Source organism: Amaranthus tricolor, chromosome 3, assembly GCF_026212465.1.
Source record: "Amaranthus tricolor cultivar Red isolate AtriRed21 chromosome 3, ASM2621246v1, whole genome shotgun sequence".
Classification (NCBI taxonomy): Eukaryota; Viridiplantae; Streptophyta; class Magnoliopsida; order Caryophyllales; family Amaranthaceae; genus Amaranthus; species Amaranthus tricolor.
This window is the reverse complement of record NC_080049.1, coordinates 31,558,118-31,573,817: the sequence shown is the minus strand read 5'-3', so window position 1 is coordinate 31,573,817 and position 15,700 is coordinate 31,558,118. Positions and strand designations below refer to the sequence as shown.

Sequence of the window (15,700 nt, the reverse complement as noted above, 5' to 3'; positions counted from 1 at the left end):
GCTACAGTACTACTGTAGTACATTTAAATTTATGGTGGTTAGCTAGAGTTGAATATTTTATCTAATAAACCATGGTTAGTGATTACTAATCCTCATATTTTATGCTTAAACATGTGGATAAAGTCCTTGCTACGAGGTATATCACGGTTATCTTGTTAGATTAGAGGTTTTCCTGAAAAAAAGGAGATCAATAATATTCAAATCTAAGAGGAAAGCGATATTTACCCAACTATAAGATCATCATAAGATCATCAGTAACATTTCATCACGTCCTCATAACTATTAAGTAGCTCCCACCTAGAAAATGAATTTGAAGAAGTCTGTTGTACCTAATTTTATCCTTGTTAATGATAATATATATAGGTTGTTTTCGATTGATCTTAGTAGCAAACATTATAGTTTAATTAATTATTTTATATAGTAGTTCATTATAATCCAAAAATCAAAGTGGGACTTGTAACAAGCAAGACTAAAATAGACAATGTATTGTACGGAAAAGTAAAAGGTAAAGTAACTCTAAGGGGTACTGTTGTTTATTTTCTTCCCTACTAAAAAGGTGGTGAAAGAATTATTTGCCTCGGATTGTTTCAAGGAAATGGATTTATTATAAAGGAGATTACAATGATAATTTAGGAAATGAAATAATTACATCATAATAAAGATTGGCTAAGATAAAAATATTTATAAAGAATAGAGATATTATTATTATTATTATTATTATTATTAGAAGTAAGTTGAGTAATAAAAGTACTGTTGCCTGTGGTATTAGTTTTAGCTAGTTATATATACCCAACCAAATCTGCACAATATCCTAGATTGGTTAAAGTTTACTCTGACCGACATTTAATAGATAAACAAATAAGGTCCATGATAATAATTAAATTAAGGGTTACGATGTCTAAATTTTGAACATTATCTACAAGCATCAAATATATGTTCTATATTTTCTCTTGGGCTACGATTATGAATAACATTTTCATAAAATTAAAAATAACTTTATTTGAAAAGTCATGTTTATATCTATGATAATGAAACTTCATGTATTATCACTTAATACTATCTTTAAACTGGTATTATTAGTACATAATGATGAATATTTATGACGTAGAAAAAACAATATTTATAATCTTAATATGAATAATCCAAGTAGATAAACTTTTTTAAAAAAGAGATATTAAGGTGAAAATAAAATAAACTTACACATGGATTTATTACTTATTTCCACCAAAAGTGCATTTAGAAAAGAGTGGCTAGTCACTCTTGATGTGGTGCAGAACCATTGATTATTAATTAATCATTAAAGGCCGGTGGCAACAAACCTGGCAAAATACATTCGACCCAAAGTCCAAATTAGACCCAAATATCGAAACTCAAATAAGAACTCAATCAATGTAAAATCAAACAAAAATCTTAAAAAAACAAAAATCTAATTTTGATACACTAGGCCCTAGAGTTATATAAACTAAAACTTCGACTGTGAGTACTTGTTGTGATTGTTGGGTTGTACCGATTTTAAATTTGGTTAAAGGATAAAAGTGAGCAGTAGATTACTAGCAATTAGCTTAATAAAACTTAGTCACATTCATTGATCATGAACCAAATATAAATTCTCGTAGGAGCATCCCTTATTGAGCAACGCGCTATATTCCTTAAGCCTGGATGTAATGATAAGTTAAAACCATTGAAACTGATATATTAATTGTATAGTGAATCTCTCTCTTTTGGGATTAAAGCTCTATCAATGGCTCATTGTTGTTGTTGTGATTGGGTTATAGACTAAAATAGACTGCACTTATCCAAAATTTTAGACTTGAAATTACCTAGACTCAAAAGCATAGTAGAGCCACAATGATCTAATATGTAATAACCCGACCAACCCCAACCTAAACCGATTGACACCTATAATTGCAAAGGCATATGTTGTGGTTTAATGAAATACAACAAGACATAAGATCAATTAAATATAATACAAGATAAAAGATTCATCATTGTAATAAAAGTTCGAATCTTCTTGTCTATAGGAGATTTTTTGGTCTTAATCTCAAATAAAATAAAAAATAATTAAATACAAGGTTAAATTCGTTTCGTAAATACCATATTAAGTTTTACGTATTAATCTTGTACAGTTTTTGTATCCGAGCAAGCTCCTCAAATGAAGAATTCAGAGCATGATGCCAGCAGAATGGAAAACACCTAAGGAGAAGAATCCACACAATACAAGAAACAATAATGGACTAAACTAAAAGGTGAACAAGAGCCTAAATTCTTTCACGTATTGGACGTTGAAAAATAGAAACCTCATCAACTTCCACTCGAAAATCCTCTTTATTCAACCATTTTCCTGTCCCTTAGCAATCAAATTATTATCAATTTAGTTGTTTATAAAAGATTTGGCAGGATTTTCTGTCAAACCTTTATTTAACCTCGACAACAACTTATTATTATTATTATTATTATTATTATTATTATTATTTTCATTAATCGTAGAGCTTCATATTAACATGTATAATTGGCTAATGTTTCTAATTCAATACTTAGTGGGGATCTACCAGTCACTCATTAGCAAACATAACCTTCTTTTGCCAGGCAGTGCAAACTTGTGAAGACAGTTTGAATAAAATATTACCACACAAAGTCCTGCAGGGACAATAATAATTCTTATAACACTCATCCATTATACATCTACCAAAACATTTCTCACTTTAGCCTTGTCTCACCAAAGAACATATTTTTATCAGTTATGCACATGACTAGATTTCTATATTTGTTTATTCAAAAGCTAAGAAGATTTTGGATATGCTTGTCATAGTTTAGATAGTTTTACCGTAGTCATACATCTTTGGCAGCTATGCTCATTGTGGCGGCATCTATTATGGCAATTGATTGCAAGTTTTTCTACCCTTCAAATTTATGCCTGCAATGTTTTCCCTATGATCATTATGTAGTTCTTTGGTCGGGTGCTATATTTTTTTTTTATCTTATTTTATTGTTTTTTATGTTGCATTCTCTTATAGAGCATTTAAACCTAGACCAACCTAGTCTATGATCCTATTAATATTTTCCTAACCAATAACACAAAAGCATGATAACTGCAGATATGAGGGTTCGACTAACTCAATATTAATAGATTTGCCAATGCTCTCACTGTTCATTAGAAATACAAGTTATTCTACCACAAAAAAGCAGACTCTAAGTTCCTCTTCCTAGACAAAACTTCTTACAACTAATTAGGCCGATGCTAGCAACATTATCAAAAATTTCATTACTCCAATTTCGCGAAGTGGCTCACACTAGCTAGAATTTTGAGACTTAACGCTTATAACAATAAACAGGTGAAACCAATTAACATTGCTTATTCCACCAAATGCATAACTTTACGCACACAACTAAATAAGGCGCCCCAAGAGTTAAAGAAGCAGAGGCCATGAATTAGGACATAAACAAAAACACAATGGACCCAGAAAATCAACCACCGCTAAATCAGTTATATACAACATAGTCAAAACTATAAACTACTATTAATTCCACTTAAAAACCATAAACACATTTTTATGAGCCCTTGCTTTGGATCATTACAGAAAATCTCCCCAGTGTAGGTCAGGAAACGAAAGTTCAAAATTGAACACAGATCAAAAGGAAGTGGTTTAAAATATGTAGCAATAAACCAGAAAATATTTATCCTAAAATAAAATTGCCAGACAAAGATGTTTAACCTTCTATAATAAAATTTTGATATTTTCTTTGCTTGACCATTTTATCAACTACTAAACACCAACAAAGATTCAAACTATCATATAGATGTGATTCTATGTTACAACTACTAGACACATTGTCCACAAGAATTTGTTACTTCTTATCAACAATTACTCAATAATTTTCACAAGCATCAATCCAATAATACGTTTAGGCCCAGAATATCTTTTGCAAAATTTGTCCCTTATTTCAATGGTGCCAAAAGATTTATAATAGCTCATTGTTTTCGGATTATAATGGACTATAGCAAAATAATTCATTAAATCATGTGCACTTGGCATTGGGGTACTGACATGTGGTTAGTTTTATCAATAAGAAAGGTCAGGTTGTGTACATCTCAATCCCCCAAATACACTAAGAATGGGAGCCACTTAATGACATTGGGTAACTGAAATGTTGTGGCCCTTGCAACTATCTTTACAATAGGTAGGATATTGTGGCCAGAATTTTCTATTTCACCTCAAAAGTTCTCCATCAAAACTCAATGCTCTAGCAAGTATATTGACAATTCACACATCTTAGATCAAAGCAAGCAAGTTAACCTGAAGTGGCTAATCCAGAACTTGCACATGTATTCATATTGCACACTAGAAACTAACCAAGTGACCAAGTTCAAGCAAGATAAGTGCAGCAGTGAAAGGACTAGAACATTTAAATGCGCAAGGATTCATATATCGTCTCTAAAGGGATACTTATTGGATCATTCGGTGTATGGATATCTAGCCAAAAATGGCTTGTGAAAGGCAAAGTCAAAGCTAAATTGGACTAGGCCTTCTTTCCCCAAGTTCAAGGCTTAATTAGGTCCAGATATTCTCTAAACTCAAATTATACTCAATAGATTTTTCAGGCCTTCTTTTAGTGGTCGGATAACAGAACACGAAAATCCTACAAGTCAGTAAATTTTATAAGATAACCTCTCCATTCTCCAAAGCATATGAGAGATTAGCACTGAAATTAGCATAGTGTAGCAGTAATATACAGGACATTGATATGTCCAACATAGAAAAAGACAAGGATTAGGAAAAGCATTCTTTAGTCTGTCTAGTTTACACTTGGCACTCTCACAAGAACTTCACTTTGAATGCTGTAAAGTAAGAGGCACTAGCCTAAGAGCAAATGACAGCACTACAATGAGATAATCACTCAATTCTCAATAAAGAAAAAAACTTTTTAGACGTTCATAAACATACAGATAATGCACACTTTCTGCAAGTTTGTTGCTTAAACAAAACCTAATCAGTACCTCTTTGAACTAAAACCTGCCCAAAGAAAATTATACAGAGCAACAAAGCTGGTTAATTTGAGACGTATGAGACTTGTACGACAGAGGATAGTTAATTTTAAATCTTGATATAAAATCACACGCTTCACATATACAATCCTACAGTTAGACAACAAAACAAGAATATTTTGCACACAAAAATATAGGTCTGCCTGGTTTTCATAGCTAAACTCGAATCCTAACCTACTGAAGATTGTTTGGCTTAAAATTTCGAAACAATCAATTTCTAACAACTAGTGACAAGAAATTTTGTTTCATTTTGTGCTTTTGCAATGTTTTTATTATGCTTTAGTAAACAATTGTGCTCTCACCAAAGCGTACAAGTTAAAGAATATGCAACGTATACAATTGATTACATAAGCACATAATTGGCTACATAACAAAGATTATCCGAAGACCTTAAAGTGATGCACAAAAATCTCTACAAAATATATCGTACTTTGTTATCTTAACTGATAAGGAGATAATATCCAGGAAAAACCTTAATTTGAGAAAGCATATATTCTTATGATATCCCGATCAGAAACACATCTGATGCAACAGTTCCTCTTTGGAAGCTGAAATAAAATGCAGCACAGAACAATCACAGGACCACGTTAATCTTTGATGTTTAATATTATAAAGAAAAGGCAGGGAGCCGGCACGTGGATACCTTATCTTCCATAGAGTTACATTGTTAAGATGCAATACTAAAGATTTTGATTAGAATCAACACTTTTAGCAAAGGCATATCACAATAAAATATGAAAAAACCCCACTCAACTAAGTACCTGGACAGCCTTATGACCATTGGAGGGGGCGTTACAATCAGAGGTATGTAAAGAAAAGAAAAATAATAAACATCACAAAGAACAGTAAACAGTGTGATAGCCGCTTGAAACTAATTAAAGGAAATCTGCAAAAAGAACAAAATGCAAAGAATTTAAAGTATCTTTCCAGCAAAAATACTTTCTAATGATATTCCGGGAGTGGCGGTGGCTGCGCATGTAAGAAGAAAATTGAAAATAGATCAAAGTGGAATGTTGAGTTAAGCATTCATTGTTTACATTATCATAGTACCCGGTAGCCTCCACCAAATACCCATGTCCCAATAAACAAATAAAAATAACTAAAAGAGAAAAAGATAGAGCATTTTGAATGTCGCTGTGGTCTGGTACGATTTCTTTCTAATTAAGGTAAAGAGACAAGCAAAAAATTGACCTGTTAATTGTCCTCCCCATGCTTAGAAAAGAAAGTCACCGAATTCTTAGAAAGAGAACTTTGCGGTTGATTATCCACTGGGACAATCAAACCTTTTTTGGTTAAACATTTTATACAAGCATTACTATATACCAGTTTGTAATTCTCTAAGCCATGTAGTTTCTCAATGCAGCATTCTGATACATGTTTCAGGCAGCTTTAATATATTCCATGTCGTTACTCTATCTTCCCTACTTTTCCTTCCCTTCTCTCCTAAACAAAATAGAGTAACTTTCCTTCCATCTCTCTTCATTCCTTCCCCTTCCCTTCCTTTCTTTTCTTTCTAAAATTATTACCCAAACATGGTGTAAGTAGAAATTGGGTGCAAATTAATGCAATAGAAGCAACTCATTATTTGGGCAAATTTTAACGCTTGAATAACTCGATAGAAGTATACATTACACGCCAATTTTCTCATGTATGACAGGGCTTCCTCCATCAACGCCCAGATTAGATACTTAGCTTACATGTACTCTTTCATAGACTTTGACTCATAACTTATAAGGGGAAAGACTTGCTTACCTAAACATCACAAAACGCATCTTGAACACAAATCAAAATTCACAACGTACTTATCCAAGAGCCTGTTGCAGGATATACCAGATACATATGCAAGCATGAACACTTAACATGCACAGACCCAATGAAACCTGATGGACAAAAACCTATAAGCCCTAACAAGGTTTACGATCAAGCCTTAGAGTTCAATTTCATTAGACCCAATAAGAAAGATATAGCCACTTGATGAGAATGAATAGCACAAGATCCAAGTCCACTAGACATTCATCAACTCTTTTGCTAACGTAAGTTACCACAAAAATAGAGAGAAACTTTCAGATATTGTATTAAAAGACTTATACTTTTAAACTTTATTCAACAGAGATGAAAGCTTATAGCATGTACAGTACAATCAAATTCTGAAACTACCAAGTGCATCAAGCATTAGAATATAGATAGGTTAGAATAATTTAAATCTTAATTTGGTTCACTAGGGACTAGGATTATCTGACATAAGAACAAAATTAACACCAAGTAAAAAAAATAGTGACCGTACTAAAGTAATATCCAAGTAGAAGCAATATTAAAATGCCAATGCCAATAACTAGAATCATTTTTTTTTTTTTTTTTAAAAAAAATGTTTGGGCATTTGCTAAAAGAGGAAAGAGGCTATGGTGCTCTTGCCACTTATATCCCCAGTAAGGAACTATCAATTGTGGGCTTCAAATAATTGCACAAGTTCTTGAAATTTATTGCATACTGTCCTTTTCTGTATATATGCAAAAAGTAATATACTTGTTACAAGAAACCCAAACAAAGATACTGATTCGCTCAACTGAAATATAAAACCATAGAGTCACAAATCAAAATATTAGATCTAGAAAGATCAGAAAATTTACACAAATAAAAACAGAAAGATACATCATAGTATGTGCTACTTTCTTTTTTCTTTTTTTTTTTTTTTTTTTTTTTGCTGTTTTATTTGCCTCTTCATGGTCACCAAGATACACCTTTAAACATCAATATCTATAACGGGTACTATAACAAATATAAAAATAAATAATTTTATAAAACTACACCTTAACATATGCTCAACAAAACCCTATATGATTACTTATTTTCTCAAAAGCTGTACAAAAATGGTTGTCCATGCCCGATAAAATTGTAGGTGAAACTGAAGAAAAAATGGTTGATCAAGTGGAGCCCAAGATTTTTATTCTTCTGATCTCAAATTGTGACAAAGTAAAATAGCTCATTAAATAATTTTGTGTTTTGTAAATTTGAAATTGCAGATAATGTTGTGAAACGGTTATAAAAACATCTTTGTTAAAAATTACTTTTTTTTAATAAGTAAAATGAGTTGTCATAAAATTTTACTACGAATTTTAGATATCAGTTTTATTATTTTTGGGGACAAAATAAATTATACGGCGAAAAATATAGATATATTATACACCTCATACTGTGATAAGTATGCGTAGGAAATTATACCCACGCATGGCCACTAAGATTATTTTTATTACTCTTCCGTTATACCATTATCATCTTCTTCGTAACATCTCAAAGAAACACAAATCTGAGATCAAGTTTTACCTTTATCTCTTCACAAAGTAGAACAAAAATCTGAAATTTTACCTACCTTCATCTTCTCAAAGTATTGGTGTGAGTAAATCTAATAAAAGGTTTTTAATTGAAAAACCTTAATCTCAATTTCAGAAAATTTTCACTCAAATTTTATGAAGTTAGAATCTAATTAAAGTGTTTTGATGATTGTAGCTAATGTAGAAGTAGGAGGACACATCTAATTATCACCATCTCCATCTCTTTTTGGATTAGAATTATTTTTTTTTATGTGTTCTTGATTTTACTTGCAAGTTTATTTAATGGTCAATCGGACCTTAAATTGACTTTTAAATTGTTATGTGCTAGGTTTTTAGAAGGTCTTTTGTTGGAATAATTGTAGTATCAAGAAGGTGCCATTTTGAGGTAGCCATTGAAGAACTAGCAATTGAAGTGAATTTTTGGTTTTGAAGTTTTATGTGATTGTGTGGAAATTTAACTTGCTCAAAAATAACTCACAAATTAATCTATTTAAGCATAAATTGAATGTTTTGAGGTAGTTTTAATTTCTTAAATGGTTGTTGATTCATGTACAAAGTTGAGAGTAAATTTCAGTTTATGTGAGCAAAATCTGTCTGAACCTGTGTTGCTGTTTTTAAGACAGTTAGAGTTGTTTTGGGGTTCTGGTGTCTTCATGAGATTTGTAGAGCTTCTAGTCGCGGTCGCGTGGGCACTTGAATCGCTCCAAAATGAGTTTGTATGAGAGAGTTATGTTCAAAATAGTGAAATACCAATAGGCTGTCATGAAAACCAATAATAAGCTTTCTGTTTTGCCATTTTTGGGACCGTTCTGATTGTTTCTGGGTTTTAGTGTCTGCATAAGAATAGTAGAGCTCTGAGTCATGATCGCGTAGCCACTTGAATCATCTCTATACGAGTTCTTATGAGGAAGTTATGACCAAATTACTAACAGGTGTCCTGATGTAGTACTAAAATGGAATTTATTAAGTGGAATTAGAAACTATAAAATAAATTGGATGTTTAGAGTTATTTATTGGGTATTTGAGATTAATTTAGGGTTATTATTCTTCCTTTATTGATTGGTATTGTTGAGTTATGGTTCTTATTTGAATAATATTATATGGGTGTTTGGTTCAAGTATAAAGAATTGATTAGGTATTGATTAATTGATATAAGTTGGTTATTAGGATTTAAGAATTGGGTAAAATTAGTTAAACTCCATTGATAGTAGCTCAAGTTCTTATACGTTGATGGTTGATGATGATATGATTGGTATTTTAAATGGTGATTGTCGATTTCAAAGAAAATCAATTGAATTGTTTTGTTTTATAATAAAAAATTCGACATTGAAAAATGTTCGTTTTTGGGAACCGGCAACGGATATTTATATCCGGATTATTGTGAAATCCTATAGCTTGATAATAGGTAATGGTTATTCGGATCGATCTCGAGCCCCGATCCCGTTTCGTTCTTGCAAGAACCGTATTTTTGGTGATGACGATCACCCGTGTTCTCAGGATTTAAATCAAGCCAATTTCTGATTGTCCATATATTCCCACGTTTTAAATCGTTATTACATTATTGTTTTTAATGAGTTTTGAATAACTATGTTTGGTATATAAAGTTTTGTTTGTTTCACAATGAAAGCATATATGTTTCATTCGTTATGTCGATACTAAACGGTCTTTTAAAAGAGTTTGGATTTGGATAAAATAATGTTTATAAATGGTTACCAAGTGAATAAGGAATTTGATTGGAGATGTTTGTTAATGACTTGTATACAAATGTAATAGTTTGTTGAATTAATCAACAATTCAATTGTTGACAGTTTTTGATGGAGCCTATCCCTTACGGGGGATAGATCGGATGGATGTGCTGCTCCTTTATGTGTCATGTGTTGTGATAGCGAGGACATCGTTTTTGGAAGTTAACTTATAATGATATTTTGACAAATGATGTGTTGTAAAAAAATTTAAAAGAGTTTATAATGTATTAACTTAGCTTATAATTGGGTTGTAATTAATTGTATTACAATTATGTAAAGTTTTTAAATACTCTGATATTGGTTGCTGTGGCTATCGAGCCACAAGTCGGATTCAGTCCAGACTTCTATAAGTCTTCCGCTGTGCTTTATAGATAGTAATATTATACTATTTACGCTGGATCGGTCTGTTTCATGTTGGTAATGAAGGGTCAACTGAATATTATAAGATTAAGGGGTGTACTTCCAACTTCCTCATATCCCATCTAGACGAAATCCAATTGGTGTCGAATTATGGCACGTTGATGTACTAAAGGAAAAAAAATGGATCCAAACTATCAAAGTTGACCAAGTTTGGCTTTGTAGAGTTTTTGTAAGCGTGTAACAAATAAAACAAGATAGAAAAAGGCATACAAGATAACATATAGAAAGTAGTTATATCCAGACAAAACCTTATGCATTAATGTAATCCAATTATTCTTTTCAATCGAAGAATCAAAAATTCATTTTTGTGCAACTTTTTGTTAAAAAAAAAAAGAACGTGATTTCCAATTTGAAATTGAAAGCAAAGATTATTTGCTACTTCATATTAATCTTACCACTGATTCGGGTTTATTTCTTTTTCCATGCATAAGAGTGTAGGACGTACTAATAAATTTCAAAGATGAAGACTGCTTTATTTACCTATTTTTGCCTTGTACAACATGACTACAAAATTTCCATGTCTAAGATCTCAAACCTTTCCCCCACATGTACTTCATATCATACCTCCTTGCTAAATCAAAAGTCATGGACATAATGTGTGTTGTCCATAGATAAGTGTATACTACTACTCATAAGCCCCAACTTCTATCTTGGTATTGTCCATAGATCAGGTTTTGTATTTTATAGATAAGCACCAACTAAGAAAGCAAGAAAGACATATAAGGAGCAATGTACATCAAAATCAGAACGGTAAACCTAGACAAAACAGTATTAAACACACAAACAAGGACAAAACATACAAGCACCCCCAAGTTAATCAAATAGTGGCCAAGTAACGAAGCCTCAATTACAAGTGAGCTTTCAAAATGCTAGACAGGAAAACATTGCATGGAATAATTAATCAAATTTGAGACGTAGTTCACAACCAATACTATGTTGGCTCTTCACTTTACTCATGTCAGTTGCTACGATAAATGTAAAGTTGGCTCTTCATTCTATGCACGTTAATATTGAACTCAAAATGGAACCAAAAGTTCCTTAGTATTCAAAAGTATGTATCAAACATATATACAATATATGCAACCCAATCCTGCCACACAAAACCATGTTTTGGATAACATGACGAACTAATTAGTTAAATAAATTCATAAATCCAATCAAATTACACAAACATGCCACACATATCAGTTGACCTGATCTTATCTCACTATTTGGAGCATAGATACTTTAAAACATAATCAATTTGAACTTAGCATTTGTATCTCTAACCGAAGGAAAACCCAACTCAATAAACCCAAAATTAACATAATTCAAATGACCTGATGACACCTCTACAAATACATACAACATGGCTTTGTTAAATCATTTCAATTTTATCTTATATATAAATAAGATGAATAGCCTCAAAGGTCTTAATGTCCTAGCGAATTCTACAATAAGACAGGACGTCTTAGCTCCAAAAGCTCTATGAACAATGGATTGGGCTAAATTTCGTAGGAAGCTACAATTATTGATTTTGGAATATTAGGTAGTGTACTAGTGTGGTAATAGATTGCTCGTTTCTTTATTTATTTTTCCTCTCAACATCCATTAAAAGACTTGCTACATGTATGTTTAATGCAAATTCACTCTCTAACTATGACTTTGCGGAATGATTAACATGGCTCCTTGTAAACAGTATCAACCTACGAAGCAAATCTAACCCTCTCTATATTTTTAACCAACAAAATCCCCTCCCTGTGTGTTCTCCAACACACTAATTGGCATTACCATAAAAAAATACAATACAGAAATTGTGCACTGTGCTGGTGTTGCGGGTAATATACAAAATGCAGAAATTACGTAACTGATTTATACTTTAAACTCGGCGCACATTCTTCCAGATAAATTAAATAGGCATGAGATCAACATGTTTTTTTTATCAATTCTAGTCCATAGACGAAATCAATACAAAATTCTGATGGTTAAATTTAAAATTAAGCGACAGAATACTGAACTTACATTAGACTCGAAGCCTCGGAGGCATACGCCAAAACTAGTTCGTTGTTAGACTGATGCGCCTAATTCGCCAAGAAAAATTCGAAATTAAGTACAAAGTCCGCCATTATTGAATTAGTGAGAGTTCGTAAACCTCCATAAACGCTGAAAGATTAACCTTGGAAATTTGATGATTTGAATACGTTGGTGAAAAGAGAAACAAGACGACGAAATCCCTAATTTTTTACTCAACTTTTGACAAGTTTTGGCGCGGAATATGACATTTAACGATACTCCCCCAATTATTCCATTTTAATTTTTTGATAACTCTTAATTTCTATTTTATATTAACAAGTGATATTTTATTTGATTTTTTAAATTTAAATTTTGCCAATATTAATTTTTAAATTTTTTAATTATATAAAATTAGATATATTTTAAATTGAATTAATACATTAAATAGAGTATAAAAATAAAATTGGATAATTGGCATAAATTAAAAGGTGTACATTAACATAACCACATGGGTGGATTGAGTGAAGAGTGGGTGAAGGATAATTAAACTCGATATAAGATAACAAATATTCAACTCAATTTCACACATCATATCATACAATTCAATAAAAAGATTTAAAATTTAACATGTCATACTCATAGAGTCCGTTAGATGGAAATATTTTACTAAATAATATTGGTTTATGTAAACAAATAAACAACTTGTCATTTTTAGTCATCTCAAACTAATTAAATTAAGTAATTTACTATTTTTAAATATAAAATAAATTGAATGTTTTTGACTTAGATTAAATTGTATATTTATATCATACAATCATATAATTTAATACAAAAACTGAAAATTAGAAAGAGATATTATTTATAGCATTGGCATGATCTCTTAAATTTAGTTAGTACTTAGTTAGTAGTACTCTATATAAAAATCATACTTTGTCTCCAAATGAATTAGGTAAGATGATGAAGATGAAACAAATGGAAGAATCCAAATGAAAATGAAAGGATGAAGATGAAACAAATGAATTGACCAAATGAATAAAAAAACTTAAAAAATGAGACGATATTGATAAACATATTAGTTGGTCTCCTTAAAGACATCTTTTAAACTCAGTCCATTTAAATTTAATCAAATAAAAAATAATAATAAGCTAATTGAATTAAAAATAATCTTTAAAAAAATCATTTCACCTAAACCGACCAAAAAAAAAATTAAAAATAATAAGAGGGAATACAATTTCTATACATTTCATTATTTCAACCCAAACTCCCGCCATTTCAATAGCCGATTTCCCTCTTAAAATCTCAAACCCTAAAATCTCTCCACATTACAGGAAAATGGCGGAGGAAGATCAGAACCCTTTGCCGGATACGTTAAAACCCTCAATCCCCGTCGGAAGAGTGAAAAAGATCGTGAAAATCGACAAAGAGATCACCAGAATTTCCTCTGAAGCTCTCTTCCTCATTTCAGGAGCTACCGAGTTATTCCTGCGATTTCTCGGCGAAGAATCCGCCAAAATTGCCGCCGAAAAGAAGCGAAAAACCATTAAGCTTGATTATCTTCTAATGGCCGTCAAACAACACCAGGCAACTCGCGATTTTTTGCTTGACTCGCTTCCCACCCCCTCGCAGCCTTCCGATCACCCTCCTGTTGATCCGACGGTAAAAAAGAAACCTGTTCTTGCGCAAAATAGTCGTCGTATTGAGAGTTTTTTCAATAAGTCTCCGAAGACGGATGGATTGAGAAATGAAGATCCTGATAATGAAGATAAGAGTTAGGGTTTTGTGGGTATTTGTGTTGTTTTGTATAAACTGATGAAATATTGGTATTCATGTGTAAGTTGATGATGCAAAATATGTAGTTGGATGATGGAATCGTTTTGATTTAATTAATCTATTGAGTTGTTATACATCTAATTTTATCTGTTTCTGCAATCTATGTAGCTCGTGTTTTTCACTTGATAATTGTCCCGTATTGGGACAAAATAGGATTCAGGTACTATAATGTACAATGTGTATGTTGTACTTGCAATTTTCAGATTGTTGTTTCTGATCCCGTCTGTGGTGCAACCTAATGGCAAGGAGCATAGAAATTGGTGAATTTCAATTTTGAGGTCTTACTGAGATTGCCTCTTCCCATTGCAATGAAAATTGTAAGTGGTTTGAGCTTTTGAGCCGAAATTTTGTGACAAGTTTTGCTGGTAGAAGTTAGAACTGATAGCGTGAAAATAGATGTGCGATATGATAGTTTTAGAAGTTTGTATTTTGGTCTTACTTTGACGAGCATGCTAGCTGGAAAATTTTCAGATGATAAGATTCAAAAGAGAACAGGTAGCAAAAATTCTGACTGATATTATATCTAGGTTAATTATGGAAAAGTAGGGCTAATTTAGTATAAAGTATAATAATTTATTTCACACAGAGTTTTTTAGTATGATGGCTTTGTTAGTAACCAAATACATTGAAGATGAGAATTCAGTTGGGTTGCACGGAGTCAGGAACAACACACTTTTGATTGAGGAACATGGAACGAGTATCAAGTGAAGTATCTCTATTAAGTATTAGAATTGTGGAAAAAGATAGGAGAGCTGTAGTACTGATGGGCATTGGTGTTTTCTTATTGTAGTTAGATTAACCTTTGTGGACAATTCTGATGCTGTAATGTAGCTGTTTGTGAATAGGATCATTGTGCAGGTAAGCTCTGGACAATCTATTTGTTCAAATCCATTATGTTATGCATTACAGTTCTTTCCTTTGGAAGAGTTGTAGAGAAACGACAATATGCATTTACTGCCATTGCCATATTGGATCAAAGTAACTTGGAATTCGTTGTGTGTTTTCTTGGTTGATACAAACAAAATCCATGCAATGGAACATTTCAAGATATAACTGTAATATGTCAGAAATTTCAGCAGTGTTACTTGGACTATGAAACCCATACCTTCCTGGGTATTTGTCAAGTGTTAGACAAGGCTATTTGATGAGAAAATTCCTTATTTATGGTCCAAATTAAGTTGGCGAGCTGTCTTTCAGTGAGTTGATACACATGAACTTCAGGTAAAATGAACAGATTGAGTGACATGGGAATTTTGCATAGTATTTGTTTCAGTTGGAGGCTTCAAATGTTATATTGCATTTATGGAGATTTCTTTAACTGCAGTGAAGAGTTTAGTTAG

The 15,700-nt window shown here is 31.9% G+C and overlaps 1 protein-coding gene across 1 annotated transcript; it reads left to right on the top strand.

The window, feature by feature from the left end:
* Positions 1 to 13,797: 13,797 nt before the first annotated feature.
* LOC130809241 (DNA polymerase II subunit B3-1) lies at positions 13,798 to 14,430 on the top strand. The gene has a single exon (XM_057674928.1). The coding sequence runs from the start codon at positions 13,863 to 13,865 to the stop codon at positions 14,301 to 14,303; it is 441 nt and encodes a 146-aa protein (XP_057530911.1). The 5' UTR covers positions 13,798 to 13,862; the 3' UTR covers positions 14,304 to 14,430.
* The last annotated feature ends 1,270 nt before the right edge of the window (positions 14,431 to 15,700 follow it).